General features: G+C 46.2%; 1 protein-coding gene across 4 annotated transcripts in view; it reads left to right on the plus strand.

The window, feature by feature from the left end:
• The window catches only part of Ascc2 (activating signal cointegrator 1 complex subunit 2), a 44338-nt gene that overhangs the window by 6799 nt on the left and 17226 nt on the right, over positions 1 to 20313 (plus strand). For 2 of the 4 annotated variants that reach the window (XM_039092296.2, NM_001109091.1), the window contains 7 exons: positions 2510 to 2668; positions 3032 to 3202; positions 6012 to 6141; positions 11055 to 11122; positions 13402 to 13512; positions 14556 to 14668; positions 19583 to 19657. In XM_039092296.2, the coding sequence (XP_038948224.1) occupies positions 3134 to 3202; positions 6012 to 6141; positions 11055 to 11122; positions 13402 to 13512; positions 14556 to 14668; positions 19583 to 19657 (566 nt within the window). In that variant the 5' untranslated portion in view covers positions 2510 to 2668; positions 3032 to 3133. Of the gene's footprint in view, positions 1 to 84; positions 186 to 302; positions 451 to 2509; positions 2669 to 3031; positions 3203 to 6011; positions 6142 to 11054; positions 11123 to 11158; positions 13164 to 13401; positions 13513 to 14555; positions 14669 to 19582; positions 19658 to 20313 lie in introns of those variants that run through there. The other 2 variants (XM_039092295.2, XM_063273478.1) reach the window with 2 other exon arrangements.

The raw sequence follows: 20313 nt of genomic DNA on the forward strand, positions 1-20313 counted from the left end.
AGCAGTGAGGTAGGGCAGTGCAGGCGTGTGCTGTAGCTCATAGGTGGTCTGCACTGTGTAAGTTTTGCTTTAATCCTGCCTCAGCTGCCTGCTTAACCTCAAGGCCTTTAGGAGAGTTCTGGGCCCTTCTGAGTCTTCCTTTTCTCCTCTGCCGGACAAGCTGTCTCCCTTTCAGCTAATCACGGGTGAGAAAAAGCAATGGGGAGTTTGGCCTGCCTGCTCCGGGGCTGGTGTAGGGCAGGTCCTAGGTGGGTTTGTGGTCATCATTCTGCCACCCTTTACACCTGTGTCTCCGTGCCCAGTTCCATCTGCACGTAGATGCCTGTTTTTATGCCTCCATAACGACGACTCCTTCAGCTGGGCAGTGCTGGCGCACACCTTTAGTCCTGGCACTTGAGAGGCAGAGCCACGTGGATCTCTATGAGTTCCAGGCCAGCCTGTCTCTGCAGAGTGAGTACCAGGACAGCCAGGGCTACACAGAGAAACCCTGCCTTGAGTGTGGTGGGGTGACTTCTCCCATCAATTGAAGCACCGCCTTTGGTCCCAGGGGCCAGCAGATCTCTATTAAATCTGAGGCCAGCCTAGTCTACATAGCAAGTTCTAGGTCAGCCAGGGCTATACAGTCAGAATGTGTGAGGGGGAGGGAGGGAGGAAGGGAAGAGAAGGAAGAAGGGAAAAGGAGGGAGGGAGGACATGCAAGTTCATTTTTTTTTCATCCACAAATCCTTTTTCTCCTGCTAGGCTCAATTTAGGTACTGCCTTGCCTGACAGGTATCCCTTTTCCACAGGCTGTTAATTCTCTCCTGTGCTTCTGTGACCCTTTAGGCCTGAGTTGTCACTTCATCAGTTTAGGGCTCCCTTGGTGGCTTAGTGGTTCCCCAGTGGAACATAAACCTTGTGACCTGGAGAGAACTTGAGCCTCTAAGCTGAGACCTGCATCACAGATGCTTCTGTGCTTCCAATCCCTGCACTAGGAACCCTGTAGAGAGTCACAGGTCAGAGGAAGGAAGGAAGCTTGGAAGGCAAGGAGACGAGCTCTTTGTATAATGGGATCTAAATGGGAGAGGGTCACAGAGCCACTTGTTAAATGACCGCACTGAGTCCTCTGGAACCTGCATACTCCTGCAAAGGCCCACAAGGTCCTTAAGAAGACTGATCCGTCCGTCCGTCGGTCTCGATTGTTCTAGAGTCGGCTCTGATAGGGAAGGCTGTGGTTGATAACACCTGAGGCAGTGCCTGGCCCTCCTCTTATTACAACTTCTCCCTGAGAAACCTACTCCCATGTAGACTGGGGTGAAAACCGAGCCCATCTCTTCATCATGGTGAACAAAGTGGGGTTTGTTCATGGTGTGGTTAGGGCTGGGAGAGAGAACTTGTGACTCTAAGCTGAGAGCTGCAGCCACTTGATTAGAATCTTAAAATTGGATAGTTTTTTTTTTCTGGTTATAAAAAAGAAAATAATGATATATAGAATATGATGCTGTTTGTATCAGAATGGAAAAACAGGCTTAAACAAGTATTTTTAAAACTTTTTATTCTATATATAAGTATACTGTCACTGTCTTCAGACACACCAGAAGAGGGCATCGGATCCCATCACAGATGGTTGTGAGCCACCATGTGGTTGCTGGGAATTGAACTCAGGACTTCTGGGAGAGCAGTCAGTGTTGTAAGCCACTGAGCCATCTCCAGCCCACAAGTACTTGGTATGCATATGACTATATTCTAATGTTAATACCTAGAAAGGTCACTAGGACAGCACGTGCTCAGTGGCTTCCCGGGAGGTCGGGAAGACTCCGCTTCCCCTCCCTCTTGCTCTCCTTTTCCTCCGCTCTCCCCTTCCACTCTCCCCACCATGCTGAGGATTGAACCGGGGCCTCCCAACACCGAGCACACACTGCCACTGAGCTATACCCTTAGTCCACGTAGTGTTTGAAAAGATGCTTATGTGTTACTTGGATAATTAAGTATTAATCTCAAAAGTACATGGTCATTGTTCAAATATGGAAAAATAAGGTCAAACAATGTGGCTCATGCCTTTAGTCCCAGCATTCGGGAGGTAGAGGCAGGCAGATCTCTGAATTTGATGCCAGCCTGGTGTACAGAGTGAGCCTTTGTCTCAAAAGAAAATACAGAAAACTATAATGAAGCTGTAATTCCCTAGCCAGTATGAGTTTTGGGAATTGTTCCCTTCTTTTTAGAAACCAGTGTATGAATACGTTGACTTTTTTAAAAAATGTACAAACCTGGTTATATTTTCTCTCCCCTTAACCTGTCCCCTCATCACTAAAATGCTCTAAAAACATGTTTTTTTTAACAACCATCTTGTATTCCCTGGGTACAACCATGGCTCCTTTGTTAGATACACTGGGTTCTTTATACTTACAAGCTCCTGGAGGGTCTCTGGTGGAACAGCCAAGTACTGTCGTCATCGCTGTGGGTTGGCAAATGGGCCCTCCTCTCTCTGACTAACCTCTGCCGTGTTAACACGTGGTTTTTGGATCCGTAGCACCCTGAGCAGAAGGCAGACCGGTATTTTGTGTTGTACAAACCACCCCCTAAAGACAACATTCCTGCCCTGGTGGAGGAGTACCTGGAGCGTGCCAACTTCGTAGCCAATGACCTCGACTGGCTCCTGGCCTTGCCTCACGATAAATTCTGGTGCCAGGTAATATTCTATCAAAAGTCACACTAAGGCAGAGCACATGGGTATCGTATCCTTGGTTGGTTGCTGTTGTTTTTCTCTTCCCTGGGAATTGCTTTTTTGTCTACTTTCCTTGGATCCCTAACAGCAAATTGTGGTTTGGATTGCTGTCTCACACTGCAGCTTTCCTGATGTTTACCCCCTGTCCGTCCCGGGTCATTTCAAGAAACTTAGATTTACCCCTGGGCTCATTCATACATCCTGGGTCCCTTGGGTCTGGGGTGTTTGCAGTGACTCAGGCTGACAGGCCATAAGTACTGTGTAGTCTACCCACAAGCCTTTGAGCCTCAGGAATCAGTCCTTGTTCTCCTCTCTCACCTGGCTTAGGTCATCTTTGATGAGAGCCTGCAGAAGTGCCTGGACTCCTACCTGCACTATGTGCCCCGAAAATTTGATGAGTGGGTGGCCCCAACCCCTGAGGTTGCTGACATGCAGAAGCACCTGCACCGAAGTGTTTTCCTCACCTTCCTTCGAATGTCCACTCACAAGGAATCCAAAGTAAGCCTGCGATCCTGTGACCAGTGTCCACTTGACACCCAACACCTCTGTGCCAGACTCTACCCCTGGGAAAGAAGGCTCTGGAGGTTCAGATGTCCTCTTTGTCTCCCCTCTTTATTCCTGCCTTTTGGGGAAAAATCTGTGTCACTTACTTCCCTTGTCCTCTGTCCACTAGCCTGTCCACAGTACACCCAGTGTTTTCATCAGTGGGAACTCCAGGCTCCTTGTTGCATTTGACATGTGACTGTGACTTTACTCATGTGACGCATGAGTTAGGACACTGATTCCGACTTTTGGAAGAACTCAAATATTGTGTACCTTAAAAACATCGTTTTATCAATTAATTTATATATGCATATATGTCTCCATATACGTATATGCATGTGTGTCATACATACGTCATAGAAGCCAAAAGAGGGAGTCAGATCTCCAGGAGCTGTAGTTGTAGGTAGTCATGAGCAAACCAAAGAGGTGCGGGGAACTCAGTCCTAACCACTAAATCATCTGTCTAGCTCCTCGTATGTGCACTTAAAAATGTCATCATTGAGCTAGGAGCTTGGCTGCGATAGAGCCCAACATGAAGGAAGATTCATCTCCAATACTAAAAAGAGATCATTAGTGCTGCTCTTAAATACTCATTGTTATAGAAATAGTAGAAAGATAAGGAGTGCTACTAACAGAAATCCCCTGGCCTAAAGTCACTGCCTTTTTTTTTTTTTTTTTGGAGCTGGGGACCAAACCCAGGGCCTTGCGCTTCCTAGGCAAGCGCTCTACCACTGAACTAAATCCCCAACCCCGTCACTGCCATTTTTAAAAATTGTATTTCTTTATGTGTGCACACATATGTCAGAAGACAGCTTGCAGGAGGTGGTTCTCTACCGTGTAAGTCCTGGAGATGGAACTCAGGTCAGCAGACTTGCCTGCGAGTACCCTTGCCTACTGAGCCACCTTGTCAGCCTCGTATCACTGCTGTTAATGTATATGTTCCTTCATGGACCTCTTATCCTTTGAGTGTGTGTGCATGTGTGTGCTACAACACATGTATGACAGCTTGTGAGATTGGCCTTATTTCTACCCTGTAGGTCCTGGGGATTGAACTCAGGTCAGCAGACTTATCAGCAAGTACCTTCACACACTGAGCCATCTCCTCAGCTTTCAAAGTCACTACTGTTAAGATTTTAATGCTAATTTCATGTTCCTCCATGAGAGCTAACTTTTTTTTTAAAGATTTGTTTTGTGAGGCACAAATTAAAGGCATAATGACACATGCCTTTAATCCCAGTAACTCAGGAAGTAGAGGCAGGTGGATTTCTGTAAGTTCAAGTCCAGCCTGGTCGACTTAGTGAGACTCAGTCTCAAAAAAATTGTTAATAATATCTATAATTATTTATAATTGTGTGTGTCTGTGTTGGTATGTGCAGGTGCCTATTTGTAAGATTAGTTCAGTTTTTACTTACGTATGCATATGACTGTATGTGTACATGCTTATGTGTGCCAGTATTCACAGAGGCCTAAAGAGGGTGTTTGATCCTTGGAGCTGGAGTTACAGGAAGTTGTGAGCTGCCCAATGTGGATGCTGAGAACCAAATTTCTGTCCTCTGTAAGAGCAGCAAGAACTCCTAACTATACTGAGCCATTTCTCTGATCCCTTCTTCAGAGAAGTTTTTTTGTGGCGGGGAACAGAGAATTTTAAAGACTGGATCTTGGGGCTGGGGATTTAGCTCAGTGGTAGAGCGCTTACCTAGGAAGCGCAAGGCCCTGGGTTCGGTCCCCAGCTCCGAAAAAAAGAACCAAAAAAAAAAAAAAAAAAAAAAAAAGACTGGATCTTAGGGTTGAGATGTAGTTTATGTACAGCATTTGCCTAGTATGCACAAGGCCCAGGGTCTGGTCCCTGACACCACAGTGAAAGGGGATCTTGTTTTATTTGTTCCTTATAGAGACAGGATCTCCCAGTGTAGGCTAGACTGACCTCCAACTGTGTACACACACACACACACACACACACACACACACACACACACACACACACTCATGCGTATGTATGAGCCCTCAGATGTCAAAAGAGGGCATCAGATCTCTTAGGACTGGAGTTGCAGGTGCTTGTGAACTACCATGTGGATGCTGAAAAGTGAACATGGGGTCTCTACAAGAGCAGGAAGCGCTGTCTGCTAAGCCATCCTTCCAGCCCCTCTGAGTACTGAGTTTTACAGTTTAATGGATTTTTAAACTACATTTTCATTATAATTAAGTTTCAAATATATACATATACTTGAGAAAGTTTCATGTATATAGAACAATGATTCCCATGTCCCCTTGTACTTACCAAGGTTTTTTCACTCTTGTTGAGTCTGAGGTTTTTTTTTTTTTTAATATTTATTTATTTAATATATATGAGTACATTGTAGCTGATTTCAGACACACCAGAAGAGGGCACCAGATCTCATTATAGGTGGTTGTGAACCACCATGTGGTTGCTGGGATTTGAACTCAGGACCTCTGGAAGAGCAGTCGGTGCTCTCCAGCCCAAGTTTTCTTTTTTTATTGAAGTGTTTTTATATAATCTCAGACATTGCTGATTTACCTATAAATACTGAAAAGCAGGCCCCAGCTGACTCTTTCCTAGTGTGTTTCTATTTACTTGGAAATGCAGAACCACTATAATTTTGGGTCTTTTCATAAAGCTCAGGCATATATCCCGTATGGGCGTGCTGCCAGGGATTAGCCTGTGCCCAGCTGATGAGCATGCAGGTGTTTGCTGTTACAGGACTGCACACTCAGTCTCTGCCCTTTCTCTGCATTCTGCCCTTAGGACCACTTCATTTCTCCATCCGCATTTGGAGAAATCCTCTACAATAACTTCCTCTTTGACATCCCAAAGATCCTGGACCTCTGTGTGCTCTTTGGGAAAGGCAACTCACCACTGCTCCAGAAAATGATAGGTAAGTCGGATGGAGGACCTGGGTGTCACGGGATGGCCCCACAGGCCAAACCAGAGGCTATAGATGCTGGTCTTAGATAGCACGAGAGTATTAGGGGCAGGTGGTGGTGGGAAACTACTTCACAGATGTAATACACACACACACACACACAGATGTAATACACACACACACAGATGTAATACACACACACACACAGATGTAATACATGCATACACACACGTAATACATGCATACATATATAATATGCACAAAGATGTGCCAACTCTGAGATAAATGACTGGGGAGTCAAAACCAAAACAGTGTGGCAGGCAGTGCCTCAAGAATCTGTGAGTCTTGCAGGATGGGGCCTACCTATCATCTCAGCACTCAGGAGGTTGAGGTAAGAGGGTTGTGAGTTTGAGGCCAGCTTGGGCTTAACCTAGTGAGTCTATGCCATGCTGGGCAATAGGGACCAAAACAACAAAATATCTGGATGTGTTAGTGTTAGGACAGGTGTCAGTCAGTGGCAGGAATGGGAAATTGCTTTGGCAGTGTAAGTCAGGTTGCAGATTGCAGGGCTTCATTGGAATGTGGCCTGGTTCTTGTCATGACTCGCACATCCTATTTGTTATCTCCACAGGATGTGCACAGGGGCTGCTGGGGTCAGTGCTGTCATTGTCCCCATTTACAGATAAAAAGCAGGTTGAATTTTAAGGGACTTGACTGCAAGCCTGTACTAGTCAGGTAGCCAATCTGGAACTTAACAGCTATGAAGAATTGACCCTGGAACTCTTGCTCTTTCTGCTCCCTGCCTCAGGGCCCCCTCCAGTATAGCACACAGTCAGCATTGCTGAGAGTGGGTGGGGTCTTACTTTGGAGGCTCTGTAGCTGTGGAAAGAGGAGACATTAAGTTGGATTTCCTAAGGCAAAAGTGGGCTGGAAGGCTTGCTCAGAAGGGAAAGTGGTGGGGTTGCTTCAGGGCGAATGCCTCAGCTGATTCCTTCTTGAATTTAGTTCACAGTATTGGGTCTACAGCCGGGCGGTGTTCATGTGAGCATTCCTGCTGCCTTCCCCATCCCCAGACTATACGGCCTAGCCCTTGGGGAGTCTAAAGTAAGAGAGGCTCATGAATTTAAGTCTAGCCTACTCTACATAGTAGATCTTGGCTTTAAAAACAAAACCCGGGGTTGGGGATTTAGCTCAGTGGTAGAGCGCTTGCCTAGCAAGTGCAAGGCCCTGGGTTCAGTCCCCGGCTCCGAAAAATAGAAAAGAAAAAAAAAAAAACAAAACCCAAACAGGATAGTCCCCTCCCTCTCTCTCTCTCTCCCATCCTTCTCTTTTCTCCTAACTGAATTTATATACATATGTATATAGTTGTATATAAAGTTTGTATATGACTTTATAAGAATATAAAACCATTACAAATAGGTATTTGTATATATAAAGCCACTTATAACAATCTAAATTTTATATGTAACTGTAGAAATCTATAACTGGTTTTTGAGAGGTTTGTTTTGTTTTTGTTTTTTGAGCAGAGTTTCTCTGTGTATGCCTGTCTACCCTGGAACTCACTCTGTAGACCAGGCTGGCTTCAAATCAGATCCAGCTAGGCAAGCACTCTTAAGAGCTGCATCCGCAACCCACAGGAAAGAGTGAAGAAGCAGGAAGACCATTAGTAGATGCTTTGAGTCTATTATTGATTTATTATTCACTTCAGGTCATTTCCTTGTATATGTTTTAATATATGAGGTCATAATACATGTGAAATTTTCACGTGTCAGTTTCATCAATTATCTCAATTTCTTGTTTGAGTCTGACTATTGCCCGTGTGGGGAAATCTTGTTTATTTTCCCAGAGGAACAGTGTAAACTCACTATGGACTTAGAGGGTGAGGTGAGTCAGCAGCAGAAGGCATAGGAAGTCAGGGAAACCGTTACCAGGCCAGTCTGGGTAGAGTGGAAGGTTACAAGAGAGCAGCGTCAGGAGCCAGGGAGAGGCTGGAAAGGCTCCATTCAGCTTTCTGAGGCGTGGCATTGCCCAGTGTGAAGATGACTTGACTCCCTGTCTCACACGCAGCTCTCTGTTAGGGTATCACAGCTTCACCACGTCAGTGAGCCTTTCAAAGCCTCAATTTTAGAGAAAGAAAAGGCTGATGGTCCACCTTCTTTGAGGGGGTGTGCGGTTGAATAGGGAAAAGTGAGCAACACAACACACTTAACACGGCCTGGCAGGACACAGGCACTTGGCAAGTGCAAGGCCTTACCGTGATGAGGCTGCAGAGCCTCTAGGAGCTTGGAGCAGGGTGAGGAGCCATCAGGTGACAAGGCTAATCTACTAAGGCAGCAATGGGAACTAGACACATAGTGGGAGTAAGGCAAGGACCTGGGGGACCTGGAGCAGAAAAGGATGATGCAGCAGATTGTAGAGGAAACAACACTTTTGGAGAAAATGAAGAGATGGGTGGGTGTGTGTGTGTGTGTGTGTGTGTGTGTGTGTGTGTGTGTGTGTGAGAGAGAGAGAGAGAGAGAGAGAGAGAGAGAGAGAGAGAGAGATAGGGCAGGAAAAATGGCCTTCAGAACTTGGTAGTGTACGTTGTGAGTCAGAAGCAAGGACACCTTTGATGCTGTGTTGGTACAGAATTGCTGTGAGGAGTTGCTGGCTTGCTCTCCATGGCTTGCTCAGCCTGCTTTCTTACACCATCCAAGACCCCCCGCTTAGGGGTTATACCACCTACAATTGCCTGGATCCTCCTGCATCAATCAAGAATTAGTGTCCTGTGAGCTGCCTACATACAGGCCGTTCTGGTGGGCGTTTTCTCAGTTGAGAGCCCTCTTCTCAAGTTCCTCTAGCTTGCAGCAGCACAGCACACCATGACTTTCCCTTATTAATGATGTGAAGTCCAGGCTGGAGCTTTCTGCCTCTGCCTCACAGGCTGACATCACAGATGTGGGCCGTCGAGCCTGGCTTTTCTTATGTTTTGGGGGACTTGTTTTGTTTTGGGACTGGTCTTACTGTGTAGCCAAGATCAGCCTAGAAGTTGCTACAAAGTCCTAGCTGGGCTTAGACTTGAACACAGGCTCCTTCTGCCTCTGCCTCCCAAATGCTGGGGCATTAGGTGTACACCACTGTGCCTAGCTCCACGTACTTTTAAAACTATTCTCGGATCACCAGGTCAAGGATTCTAAACTGACTTACTAAGAGATTCTCAGTTTTGGCTCCTAGAAGGTGGTTGATCCAAAACAAGATACAGACCAGGCACCTGGAGCCTGTGTGTGGCGGCAGATGTAAAGTAGCCCACAGAGGCGCTTCTCTTTCTTTTTCTCTCAGAGCATCTCTTGTCAGTCCTTGAATGGAAGGCACAAGGGCAGCTTCCACTTCCAGTACCACAAAGACACTGTGGCAAAGCAATTACTTGTAAGAATGATGAGGAAGAAAAGATGGGAGAGGGAGAGCTGCCCTGTGGGGACAAGCATGGCCCTTTCTCTCTCCAATTTAATAAAGTGGCAGGTTGGCATTGGATGTCAGCAGTCAGCCAGGCTCCTCAGTCAGTCTCTCTCAAGCTTTTTTCACTCAGGAGAGAATGAGGCCCTGGATCCTTCGTAGGTTGGTGATGTGTGGTGGTCTTGGGTACCAGTAGGGCTAGACTTCTTAGGGCTTTTTGTATCAAAGTCTGTTCAGGCTGGCCCTGTAGGGTCAGAACATGCCTTGCCTCTGTGGAGGAGGATGGGGTAGGTGGTCCAGGCACACCTTCATCGATTACAGGGAGGTAGGGCATTGAGCTAAGGAGGCAGGGCTAGAAAAACTCGGCTTTTTGAAATCAAGGAGTAAATGGCCTCTGGGACTGTGCTGATGAAAAGCTCATCTACTTGCTAACTCATCAGCCTCACCTGGCATTTTATCCCTTCATGTTTCCCTTCCCTGGAACTGGACTAGGGCTGCAGTGTTGTCAGTATTGTATGTTCTGCCCCTCATATACACTACAGGAGAGAAGCAGACAAAGGCAGAGAGAAAGACTCCTCTCTCCTAGAGGGTTACTTTGTCTTACTCTTGGCTATACATACTCTTTGCCCTTCTCAAACAGGACTGAAATGTAAACTTTGTCTGGTACTTACATAGAAACCAGACCACTTTAAAGATGGGGGCTCAAAGCTGGCCACCAGCCTGAGAGGCACAGATTATGGTGAGATGAGGTATCTCAGGCCTTAAGCTCCTGGCATTTCTCATCTTCGTGACCTTCAGCTATGATTCTTCCCCTGGTCTTCCTCCCTTGCCATTAGGACAGTGAAACACTGGGTTCTGCCTTGTTACCATGTGATGTAAGGAGGCACATGCAGCAGCAGGTAGAGAGTAGTGAACGTCAGAGATGGGCTTCATCGGAACCCAACAGCTACCAACGTGCCACGTCCATCTCCATGCCTCGTTCCTGCCTCTGGTCGGCAGGAGGGTGGATCGGGATTCCCAGAGACATTTCCCCCCGTGTCTCCTCACGTTCTTTGAGGTGTGGCTTGGCAAGAATCATGAGTTATTGTAGGTTTATTGAATAAGGGAATCATAGTTCCTAAATTTCCTGCATAATGCAAGTCCTAATTCCACAACTAGTGCTATCATGGGAGAGGCATGGTGCCCAAGTTTGGTCACTCCCTGAGGACATCAGGAGTAGCTGGTTTGACAGGGCTGCTGATTGTTTTACGTAATTCAAAGGTACTTAAAAAGTTAAATGGTACTGAGTAACCTCCTTTCTCAGTCCTGGGAAGTTTCTCACTGAGGACAAAGCTCAGTACCAGCTGGGCCTGAGACCAAGACTCATCCTAGCTCCTCCCCACAGGCAGGCTTAGGAGGGGAGAAAGGTCATACTGATAACCAATTTTAATATGTCCTCTCCATCCTTGACCTCTTGACTTCTCCCACTTCTTCTCTTTCTCTGCTCTTTTTAGGAAACATATTTACCCAGCAGCCAAGTTACTATAATGACCTGGACGAAACCATTCCCACCATACTTCAGGTATCTTCTCTTACCCTGCCCTGGGGAGAGCAGAGTCTCTGGATCTTTCTCGAGGAACCTGGGAGAAATGTTTGCTTTCCATTCCTCTCTCAGTCTCACCTTGAAGTGTAGCACAGTGTAGGGCATTCCCTACTGATGTGTGCGGGAAGACGGGGAGGGAACAGGAGAGGTGGGGGCAGGAAGAGCTCATCTCCCAGACGGTCTTTGTCCTACCCTTGGCTGCCTTTCAATTCACCCGGCACCATTCTTGAACAAGACTGACATCTGAAGATTATCTGGCCTCATACAAAAGGATTCGGTTTGTATTTTGTCTCCTTTTCCAGCGGCCACAGTTACTCCTTTCAAAGACCTGCATTTCTCACATTGGAGCTGTGAGGGTTTATAAAGCCATTTTGTGAAAGATTAATGTGTATTGTAGAAAATAAGAGAAATGTTCAAAAGCTAAAAGGAGCTGGGCGTTGAGGCTCATACTGTAGTCCCAGCTCTGGGGGCTAAGGCAGGAGATTGTCCTGAGTTCCCAGGCCAGCCAAGGCTACAGAGTGAGACCTGATCTCAAAAAGACAAAAATAAATTTTTGGTTTGTTTTTTGTTTGTTTGTTTGTTTGTTTTGTCCCGCCTTGTTTGTTTGTTTTTGAGATAGGTTTTTTCAGTGTAATCCTGGCTGAACTGGAACTCACTCTGTGACCAGGCTGGCCTCAAACTCACAAAGACTTGCCTGCCTCTACCTCCCAAGTGCTAGTATTAAAGGTATATGCCACCATGCCCAGCTTCAAAATTAAGATTTTAATTACAAAAATCAAAATCATATGCCCTAGCAAGATGACTTAATATGTCAAAATGCCTGCCACCAAGCCTAGTACCTGGTTGATCCCCAGAACCCACATAGTGGAAAGAGACAATGGGCTCCCACAAGTTGTCCCCTGACTTTCACACACATGCCTGTACACGCACATGCAAATAAGTAAAAAGAAGGGGAGGAAGACAGACAGACAGACAGTACTGCCAATTCAGTCTTGCTTGATTTTATGACAGATTCTATTTTTGAGTCTTTTTTTTTTTTTCTTTTTTCTTTTTTTCAGAGCTGGGGACTGAGCCCAGGGCCTTGCGCTTGCTAGGCAAGTGCTCTACCGCTGAGCTAAATCCCCAACCCCTGTTTTTTTTTTGTTTGTTTGTTTGTTTGTTTTTTGGGTTTTTTTTTGTTTGTTTTTGTTTTTTTCGGAGCTGGGGACCGAACCCAGGGCCTTGAGCTTGCTAGGCAAGAGCTCTACCACTGAGCTAAATCCCCAACCCCTGTTTTTTTCAGTGTATATGAGTACACTGTAGCTGTCTTCACACACACCAGAAGAGGGCATCAGATCCCATTCAGATGGTTGTGAGCCACCATGTGGTTGCTGGGAATTGAACTCAAGACCTCTGGAAGAGCAGTCAGAGCTCTTAACTACTAAGCCATCTCTCCAACCCTTGAGTCTGTTAGTTTGTCTTTTGTTTTAACAAAATTCCCATAATCACTGAGTGTGATAGCTCTTGTCTATAGTTTCTAAATTTGGGAAGTAGAGACAGGAAGATTAGGAGTTCAAATTGGTCATCCTTGTCTTTTTTGTGAGATCCAAGGCATCCTGACTTACATGAGACCCTACTCAAAACAAAACAAACTATAGATAGATAGATAGATAGATAGATAGATAGATAGATAGATAGATAGATAGATAGATAGATAGAGTGTATATGTATACACAGATATCCACACATATATAAAAATTATCCTATAATCACCTATAAAGGAATCTAAAAAAAACTCTTAAATATTGTTGAAGGTGTTTCTCAGATATTATATATTTGTTGAGTCTATCCAGTCAAATCATAGATGGAGGATTCTTGAGAGTTTAGATTTTATATGTATGTATGGTTACTAAAAATGGAACTCAGGGTTTTGTTTTTTGAGACAGGCTCTCACTGTGGCCTAGAAACAGGCTGTGTAGACCAGGCTGACTTTGAACTCAGAGATTCACCTACCTCTACCTTCTGAGTACTAGGATTAAAGGTATGCAGAACCACACCCAACCTGGGACCAGGACCTTACATGTGCTTGGCCTGCAGTCTGTCACTGAGCCACACCCTCAGCCCTACATGGTTTACATTTAATCCTGCCCACTATCCCATTGGATGCTCTGTCTCTAGGTTCTAAGGCGGATCTTGGGTCACATGTCTCTAGTTGTGGGGTGGGATCCTCGGTGCTTGTCCAGTAGAATGTGGATGAAAGCCCTTTTTGCTTTTCTTAGGTCTTCAGCAATATCCTCCAGCACTGTGGTTTGCAAGGGGATGGAATAAACACCATACCCCAGAAACTCGGGGAGAGGCCTCGGTTGACGCCCAGTGACATGCCTCTCTTGGTAAGGTTGCCCCTGAACCCGACTTCTTGCTGGGACCTTCAGCCAAAGCCTGGCTGTCCTGGGCTGAGAAGATTGTCAGTCCTATAAGAACAGCATTTCCTCCCCTCCCCTGACCTCTGCCTTGGATTTAATCTGTGTTTCTTCCTGTCCTGTGGGCTAAGAGACTTTTTGGTAGGTTTTGTTCCTCCCTGGGAAACCTTTATGGAGCACCAAAAAGAGCAAGGCATGAGGATTTGAGAACTGGGTCAAGTCCTCAGTTCTGCTCAGCAGGCTCATTCCTTGGACCAATCATTGGTTCTGTGAATCTATACTGAGGGATCTCCAATGTATGCCAGGCCCTGTGCTGAGCTGGGGTATAAAGCAGCAAGCAGAAGCAGACATGGTACTCATCTGATGGCACTTAGAACTCCACTGAGAATGACATACAGGAAATGGACATTTAAGGGGCCTGGGTGCTGTGTTAATCACTGCAGACAGCTGGAATGAGGCAAGTGCGAGTTACCGTCTTGGAAAATATCCACTGAGCAAGTGTTTCAGAAGCATACATGCCAGCAGCTGAGGGAGCAAATCATCTTAGCCCTCTGTAACCTGTAACATGGAGAGCCCAGGAGCCATCCAACCTGCTCCTTCAAGTTGGTATGAAAATCAGCAAAGTGGATAAGCAAACACTTTATGTTCTGTGAACCCTCTTTAAAATGGGAGCAAGGAGTAGTGAGCTTGTGTGGCTGGGTGATCTCTCCCTGAGCCCAGTGTTCAGACTCAGGGTTCATTTTCCTACAGGTAGAAGAGACTATATCAGGTGACCTTAGCTGTCATTGAATATAGGCCACTAAGCTACAATAGCAAACTCTGAGACTTAGAATGAGTAGGTGGCCCAGATTACCCTCCCAGAGATGGACTGTTTGGCTGCCTCCACTGCCCTGTTCCTCTCAAGCAACTTCCTGCCTGCTGGGAACGCTGGCTTTGTCACTTATGATTCAGACCCTCTGCAGAACTGTCTGTGGGGCTAGAAAGAGTAATACTATGTCTTCTTTTGATAACAGGAATTAAAGGACATTGTTCTCTACCTGTGTGACACCTCCACCACACTCTGGGCCTTTCTGGACATCTTCCCTTTGGCCTGCCAAACCTTCCAGAAACATGACTTTTGTTACAGGTACAGTGGGACTAAAGGTTAAAGTAAGGGCTCTGATCCATACATCACTCAAATACATATTGATGTGGCCCTTAGAATATACCAGACCAGGGCTGGAGAGACAGCCCAGTAGTTAAGAGTACTTGCTGCTCTTGCAAAGGACCCAGGTTCAATTCCCAGCACCCACATGGCAGCTCACAGCTGTCTATAACCTCAGTTCCAGAGGACCTGACACCCTGAGTCAGACACATATGCAGGCAAAACACCAATACACATACAGTTAAAATGAATAAATCATTGTAAGAATATACCTGCCCATCCTCCAGCCTGGGGACACAATGGGAAACTTAAGTAAAACTTCTGCTGAGAAGAGCCCTCCCAATTGTAGCTAAGAATGGGATAAGGGAGGAAAAACCCACGGCAAGACGACAGTTTCAAGTCTGCCTTGTTTGTTTTGTGTGTCTTATCGGGGGACACAGTTGACAGCCAGTAAGAACCAGCATAATGAAACCACAGAAGTGTTTCTTTGGTGCAGGGGTGTGCAAAAGGAGAATGACTTCTAAAACCAGCCTTAAACAATGAGCAGGAAGCTTGGTGCACTGGCTGGTTCTCCATCCCAGCTCCTCAGGAAGCTAAGGCCAGAGTCACCTGAGTCCCAGTCAGCATAACTAGTTAAACGCTAAGGTAAAGAAGAAAGACCCAAATGTTCAAGACAAAAAAGAGTCTGGTAACAGGAAGGGTGTTGAAGCAGATATGAAATGTACAAAAAGCCCAGACTAACTAACTGCCAGGTGTGGTCGCACATGCCTTTAGTCCCAGCACTTGGGAGGGAGAGGCAGGCAGATCTCAATAAGTTTGAGGCCATAGTCTACAAAGAGAGTTCAAAGATCTCCAAGGCTATATAAAAAGATCCTGTCTCAAAATAAACAATCAACAACAAAACCAAAACACCCAGACTGTTTCAGAGAGAACCAGGGAGTGGAATGTAGCCTGATAAATTGGTTCAGGACTCCAGAAAAAGGAGTTGGGTTTTACTATTTAGTGACAGGTTGTGGAGAGTTGTGGAATGCTGGCGAGAGTAGGGCATTTACTCGTATGGACACCATAGGAGGCATCAGTCCAGAGAGTCCTAGTGAAGAGCCAGCGTGCTGATATGGACAAGAGCTCAGAAGAATCTATGGCAAGGGACCCTTTTGCCCTCTTAGCATCATGAGAAGGTGGAAGGCGTGGGCTTGGGCTTTCCCAGGCCTGGACGAAAGCACCAGCAGCCTGCTCATTGCCTGCTAACAAGAGTGCTGGCCTATATCCAGTGGCCTGTACCTGTCACTCTTGCCAGGCAACTCCCAGCCATTTGCAGCGGCTTCTGGGAACAGTCCAATTCCCATTTACCCTCCATGTATCCATCCCTTCTGCCATTTACCCTCCCCATTCAACAAAGCATGTATCTAGCTCTGACACGTGCCAGCGATGGCAGCTGGTCCTCTGACTGACTCCTCTGTGGTTGCCTCTGCTTGTGGGAATCAGACATTCAAGTCGATCAGCTTCCCTGGGCTCATTAGAATAAAGTGCTGACCAGCATTCTCCAGATCAGAGCGAGCTTGGGATAGGACTGTAGCTGTCCACTTCGGGGAGAAAATGTATTTTTAATAATAAGAGAGCATGTGGAAATGTAAAAAAGATAGAAAACCAGAAATTGAAATCACCTCAGGAATTACATTGTTCTCAGCATTTTATACTCTGCCTATTTTCATTTACTTTAAGCAGTTTTCTCATTTTGTCCAAGCATCTTCCCCAATGAGCACAGATGGCCTCTGAGGGAGGAAGCTCTGGAAGAGCAGATTTTTTCCTGCAAGAGATGGTGAAAGCAGAAGATTCCCCACCCATCTTGGAGTATGGGGAAGGAAGGATGTACTTTAGAAGTGACTGCCTTTGACTCATCTATAGCCTGCAGCTGGCCCAACCTGTTCCAGCCTGTGCTGCAGACGTGAAAACCTTTTGCTAGCTACATCCACACAATCCCAGTTCCCACACACTGGGTTAGTGGTCACACGATCCAAAGAGCTTGCTCCACTCTCCTCTGCCATGCCCTCGTCCAAGTGTGCAGTGTCTGCTCTTGGTCAGGAGTCAGTGTCGCTGTCACTTTGACAGACTCCAAAAAGCGATGACTCGGCAGTAAAGAGCAGGGTCTGTCTGCCCTGCACCCATGTCTCAGGCTCACAACTAACCGCCTGTAACACCAGCTCCAGGTCTCCTGGCTTCTGAGGGCACCCTTACACGTGTCACACACACACACACCCACACACACACACACACACACACACACACACACACACACACACACAAACACAGAGACAACAGTGTAAAATATCTGGGGAACTGTCTTCCTCCCCCTTTCTAGTTCTTTCCTCCCAGGTCAGCACGGTCATTAGTTTGGATGGGATCTTCCAGAAATGTGCAGAACAGGAAGGTGTGCTTTTTATTACTCCTTTTGCAGTGATGGGAATGAAACCCAGGTCTTTATAAGTGCGTAGCAGGAATTCTACCACTGAACTGCCCTCCCAACCCGCTCCCACTTTGTAAAGATTGAAAGCTGTGTCTGGGGGAGACGACTCAGTGTCTTCAGGGTGACTGAGCCGCCCTATGCATCTGGCGCACTAGACACAAGCAACAGATTTTTTATTTTTTGTTCCTTTTTTCAGTTGTTTGCTGTTTCAAAATACATAACATTGTACACACACCACTTCATACCTTTGCAAGCATATTTGAGGATTAATTCCTAGAAGTAGAAATGCAGGGACAGATGGCATGTGCGTCTTTAATTCTCACACATCTTGCCAGATCACCCTCCACAGGGGGTGGTTCTAGTTTTACCCTCCCACCAACAGCATAACCTGGCAAGAGTTGAACCAGCTTGGGCCCCACAGCCCTCTCCAGTCTCTGCTGATGCAGTGTCTAGTGGGGCTTGTTCCTTCTGGCTTAACTATTCCCTGCCATGTGCAGGGCTGCAGTGACATAGACGTTGCGGGAAGCCTGCCAGAGGACAGCACACGCTTGCAGAGCACCTGCATGAGCTCAGCACAGCACTAGGCACTTAGTGCACCCCTGACTCTGGAAAACTTAAGGTGTTTGGAGGAAGAATTAGACCATAGAAAAGAACTGTTCTGTCATTTATCAGGGCAGCATGTCCTGTGTGCAGCAGCAAATCTGGCCCCTGGAAGGAAGACTCTTGTGGCTAAGTACACAGTGAGAGGGTAGGCCTGGAGTGCTGCAGGAAAAGGACAGCTGCTTCACTGTGCCGCCCACCCATGCTAGCCTCGGACTCCAGCCATCTTCCTGCCTCAGCTCCCCAAGTGACTGGAAGTGTAGTCACTTGTAACTGAGCCGGACGCAGAATGTGTGTGTATGATTTTTGAAGAAATTATAGATTTGTTTTGTTCATGAGTGTGTTTTGCATGTATGCATGTATGTACATCGTGTGCATGCCTAGTGCCTGTAGAGTAGAGAAGAAGGCCTCAGATCTCCTGGAACGAGTTACAAACATTGTGAATCACTATGTGGGTCCTAGTAACCAAACCCAGGTCCTCTGAAGAGCAACAAGTACTCTAACTTCCGAGCCACCTCTCCAGACCTGCTGTGTGTGTATAATTTTTAATTGTTTTGCTATTGAGACAGCGTCTTGCTGTATAGTCCAGGCTGGCTTCCAACTTATGATCCTCCTGCTTCAAATTCCCAAGTGCTAGATTCACAAGCATCAACCACCACATCTAGCTTGTAACTTTTTACCAAGACTTACAGTGCAGCTGGGTGGTGGTGGTGGCAAAGCCTTTAATCCCAACACTCAGGAGGCAGAGGCAGGCCGATCTTTGTGAGTTCAAGGCCAGCCTGGTCTACAGAGAGAGTTCTAGGGCAGCCAGAGCTACATAGTAAGACCCTGTCTCAAAACCCAAAACAGACAAAAAGTTGTAGAAAGCCTAACATCTGTACTTATTTCTGCATACCAGCTGACAGACACACACATATAACTAAAATAAATCGTTTTAAAAAGTTATATATGCTGGGGATTTAGCTCAGTGGTAGAGCGCTTACCTAGGAAGCGCAAGGCCCTGGGTTCGGTCCCCAGCTCCGAAAAAAAAAAGAACCAAAAAAAAAAAAAAAAAAAAAAAAAAAAGATGCAAAAAGTTATATATGGCTTAGTTCATAAAACAAATACAGTGTGTAATACATGTAAGTCCTGAGCATATTTAACCTATTCTCAGTAAATACATTGCATTGTCTCACAAGCCTGGGGCTGCGTAGACCCTCTTGTCACTTTGTTAAAATAGGCAAAGTTACGGTCACTTCCCATGAGACTGTTGGAGTAGCACAGTACATTGTTCCTGGGTAGGCTCAGAAAAGCTCCTGAGTAGCCCCAGAAAATGGTTCTGGGCTAGGCTGGGCTGGGAGGGGTGGATTAACTTCAGTAAAGTGAGGATCTGAGTTTGATCTCTTCAGAACCATATCAAAGTGTAGGGTGTGGTGTGGTGTGGTGTGACTCTTCCCCTAATACCAGTGCTGGGAGACAAGATCCTGGAGCTCTCTGGCCAGTCAGCCTGACTTAGTTGTTGAGCATCAGGACAATGGAAGACCCTGTCTCGGGGTGGGGGTGGGGGGTGAGCTGCTTTCCTGAGCACAGCCCCTGCAGTTACCCCGTGGTGTTCACACACAGGGACACACGCTGTGGGTTTGCGAGGACTAAACGAACCTTTCTGCTCCTTTGGTATTCACACGCTGTGGGTTTGTGGAGGACTAAACGAACCTTTCTGCTCCTTTGGTATTCACACGCTGTGGGTTTGTGGAGGACTAAACGAACCTTTCTGCTCCTTTGGATTGGCTTCATTTTCCACCAAAATGTGGTATTTATGAACCAATCTCCTTTTACTGTGTTTGCTTCTACAGACTAGCTTCCTTTTATGAGATGGCGATTCCGGAAATAGAGTCTGCAATTAAGAAGAGGAGGCTTGAAGACAGCAAGTGAGGCAGGGACAACACTTGGAGTGCTGCGTGGGGAGGGAAGCCTGAGGGCAGGCCAGTACTGGGCTCCCAGTCCTGTACTTAGTGGCCTTCTAGCCCCAGTTTGTTTGTTTGTTTGGTTTACAATTCCTGAGGTTTATTTTCATGTTGTGTGCTAAGGACTTTGTGCATGCTAAGCATATGTTCTGCCACAGAGCTACATACACCCTCAGCCCTTAAGAGATTTTTTTTTAAAATGCCGGCTTTGTGAGGACTTGTGTGAAACCTAAAAAGAAACACTTTGGCAAGCAGAGATTTTTTTGTTTGCTTGCTTTATTTTTTTAACTTTTATTTAACTCTTTGAGAATTTCTTACAATGTATTTTGACCGTATTCACCTCTTCCCTAACTCCTCCCTGATCTACTCTCCCTCCTGACTTACCCTGTCCTCCTTTTTCTTTTCTTTTTTTCTTCTTTTTTTTAACCTATGAAGTCAAATCTCTGCTGCCTACATACTCTTAGATGTGTGCTCTCCACTGAAGTGAGATCAGCTTTACAGGGCCATAGCTTTAAAGAAAGCCAACTCTCCCTGTCCCAACAGCTCCTCAGCTGGGCTGGGCTCTGCCCACCTCTCCTTCAACTAGGATTTGACCGAGCTTGAGTTTGTGCATGTCTTGT

This window comes from Rattus norvegicus, chromosome 14 (assembly GCF_036323735.1).
Source record: "Rattus norvegicus strain BN/NHsdMcwi chromosome 14, GRCr8, whole genome shotgun sequence".
Lineage (NCBI taxonomy): Eukaryota > Metazoa > Chordata > Mammalia > Rodentia > Muridae > Rattus > Rattus norvegicus.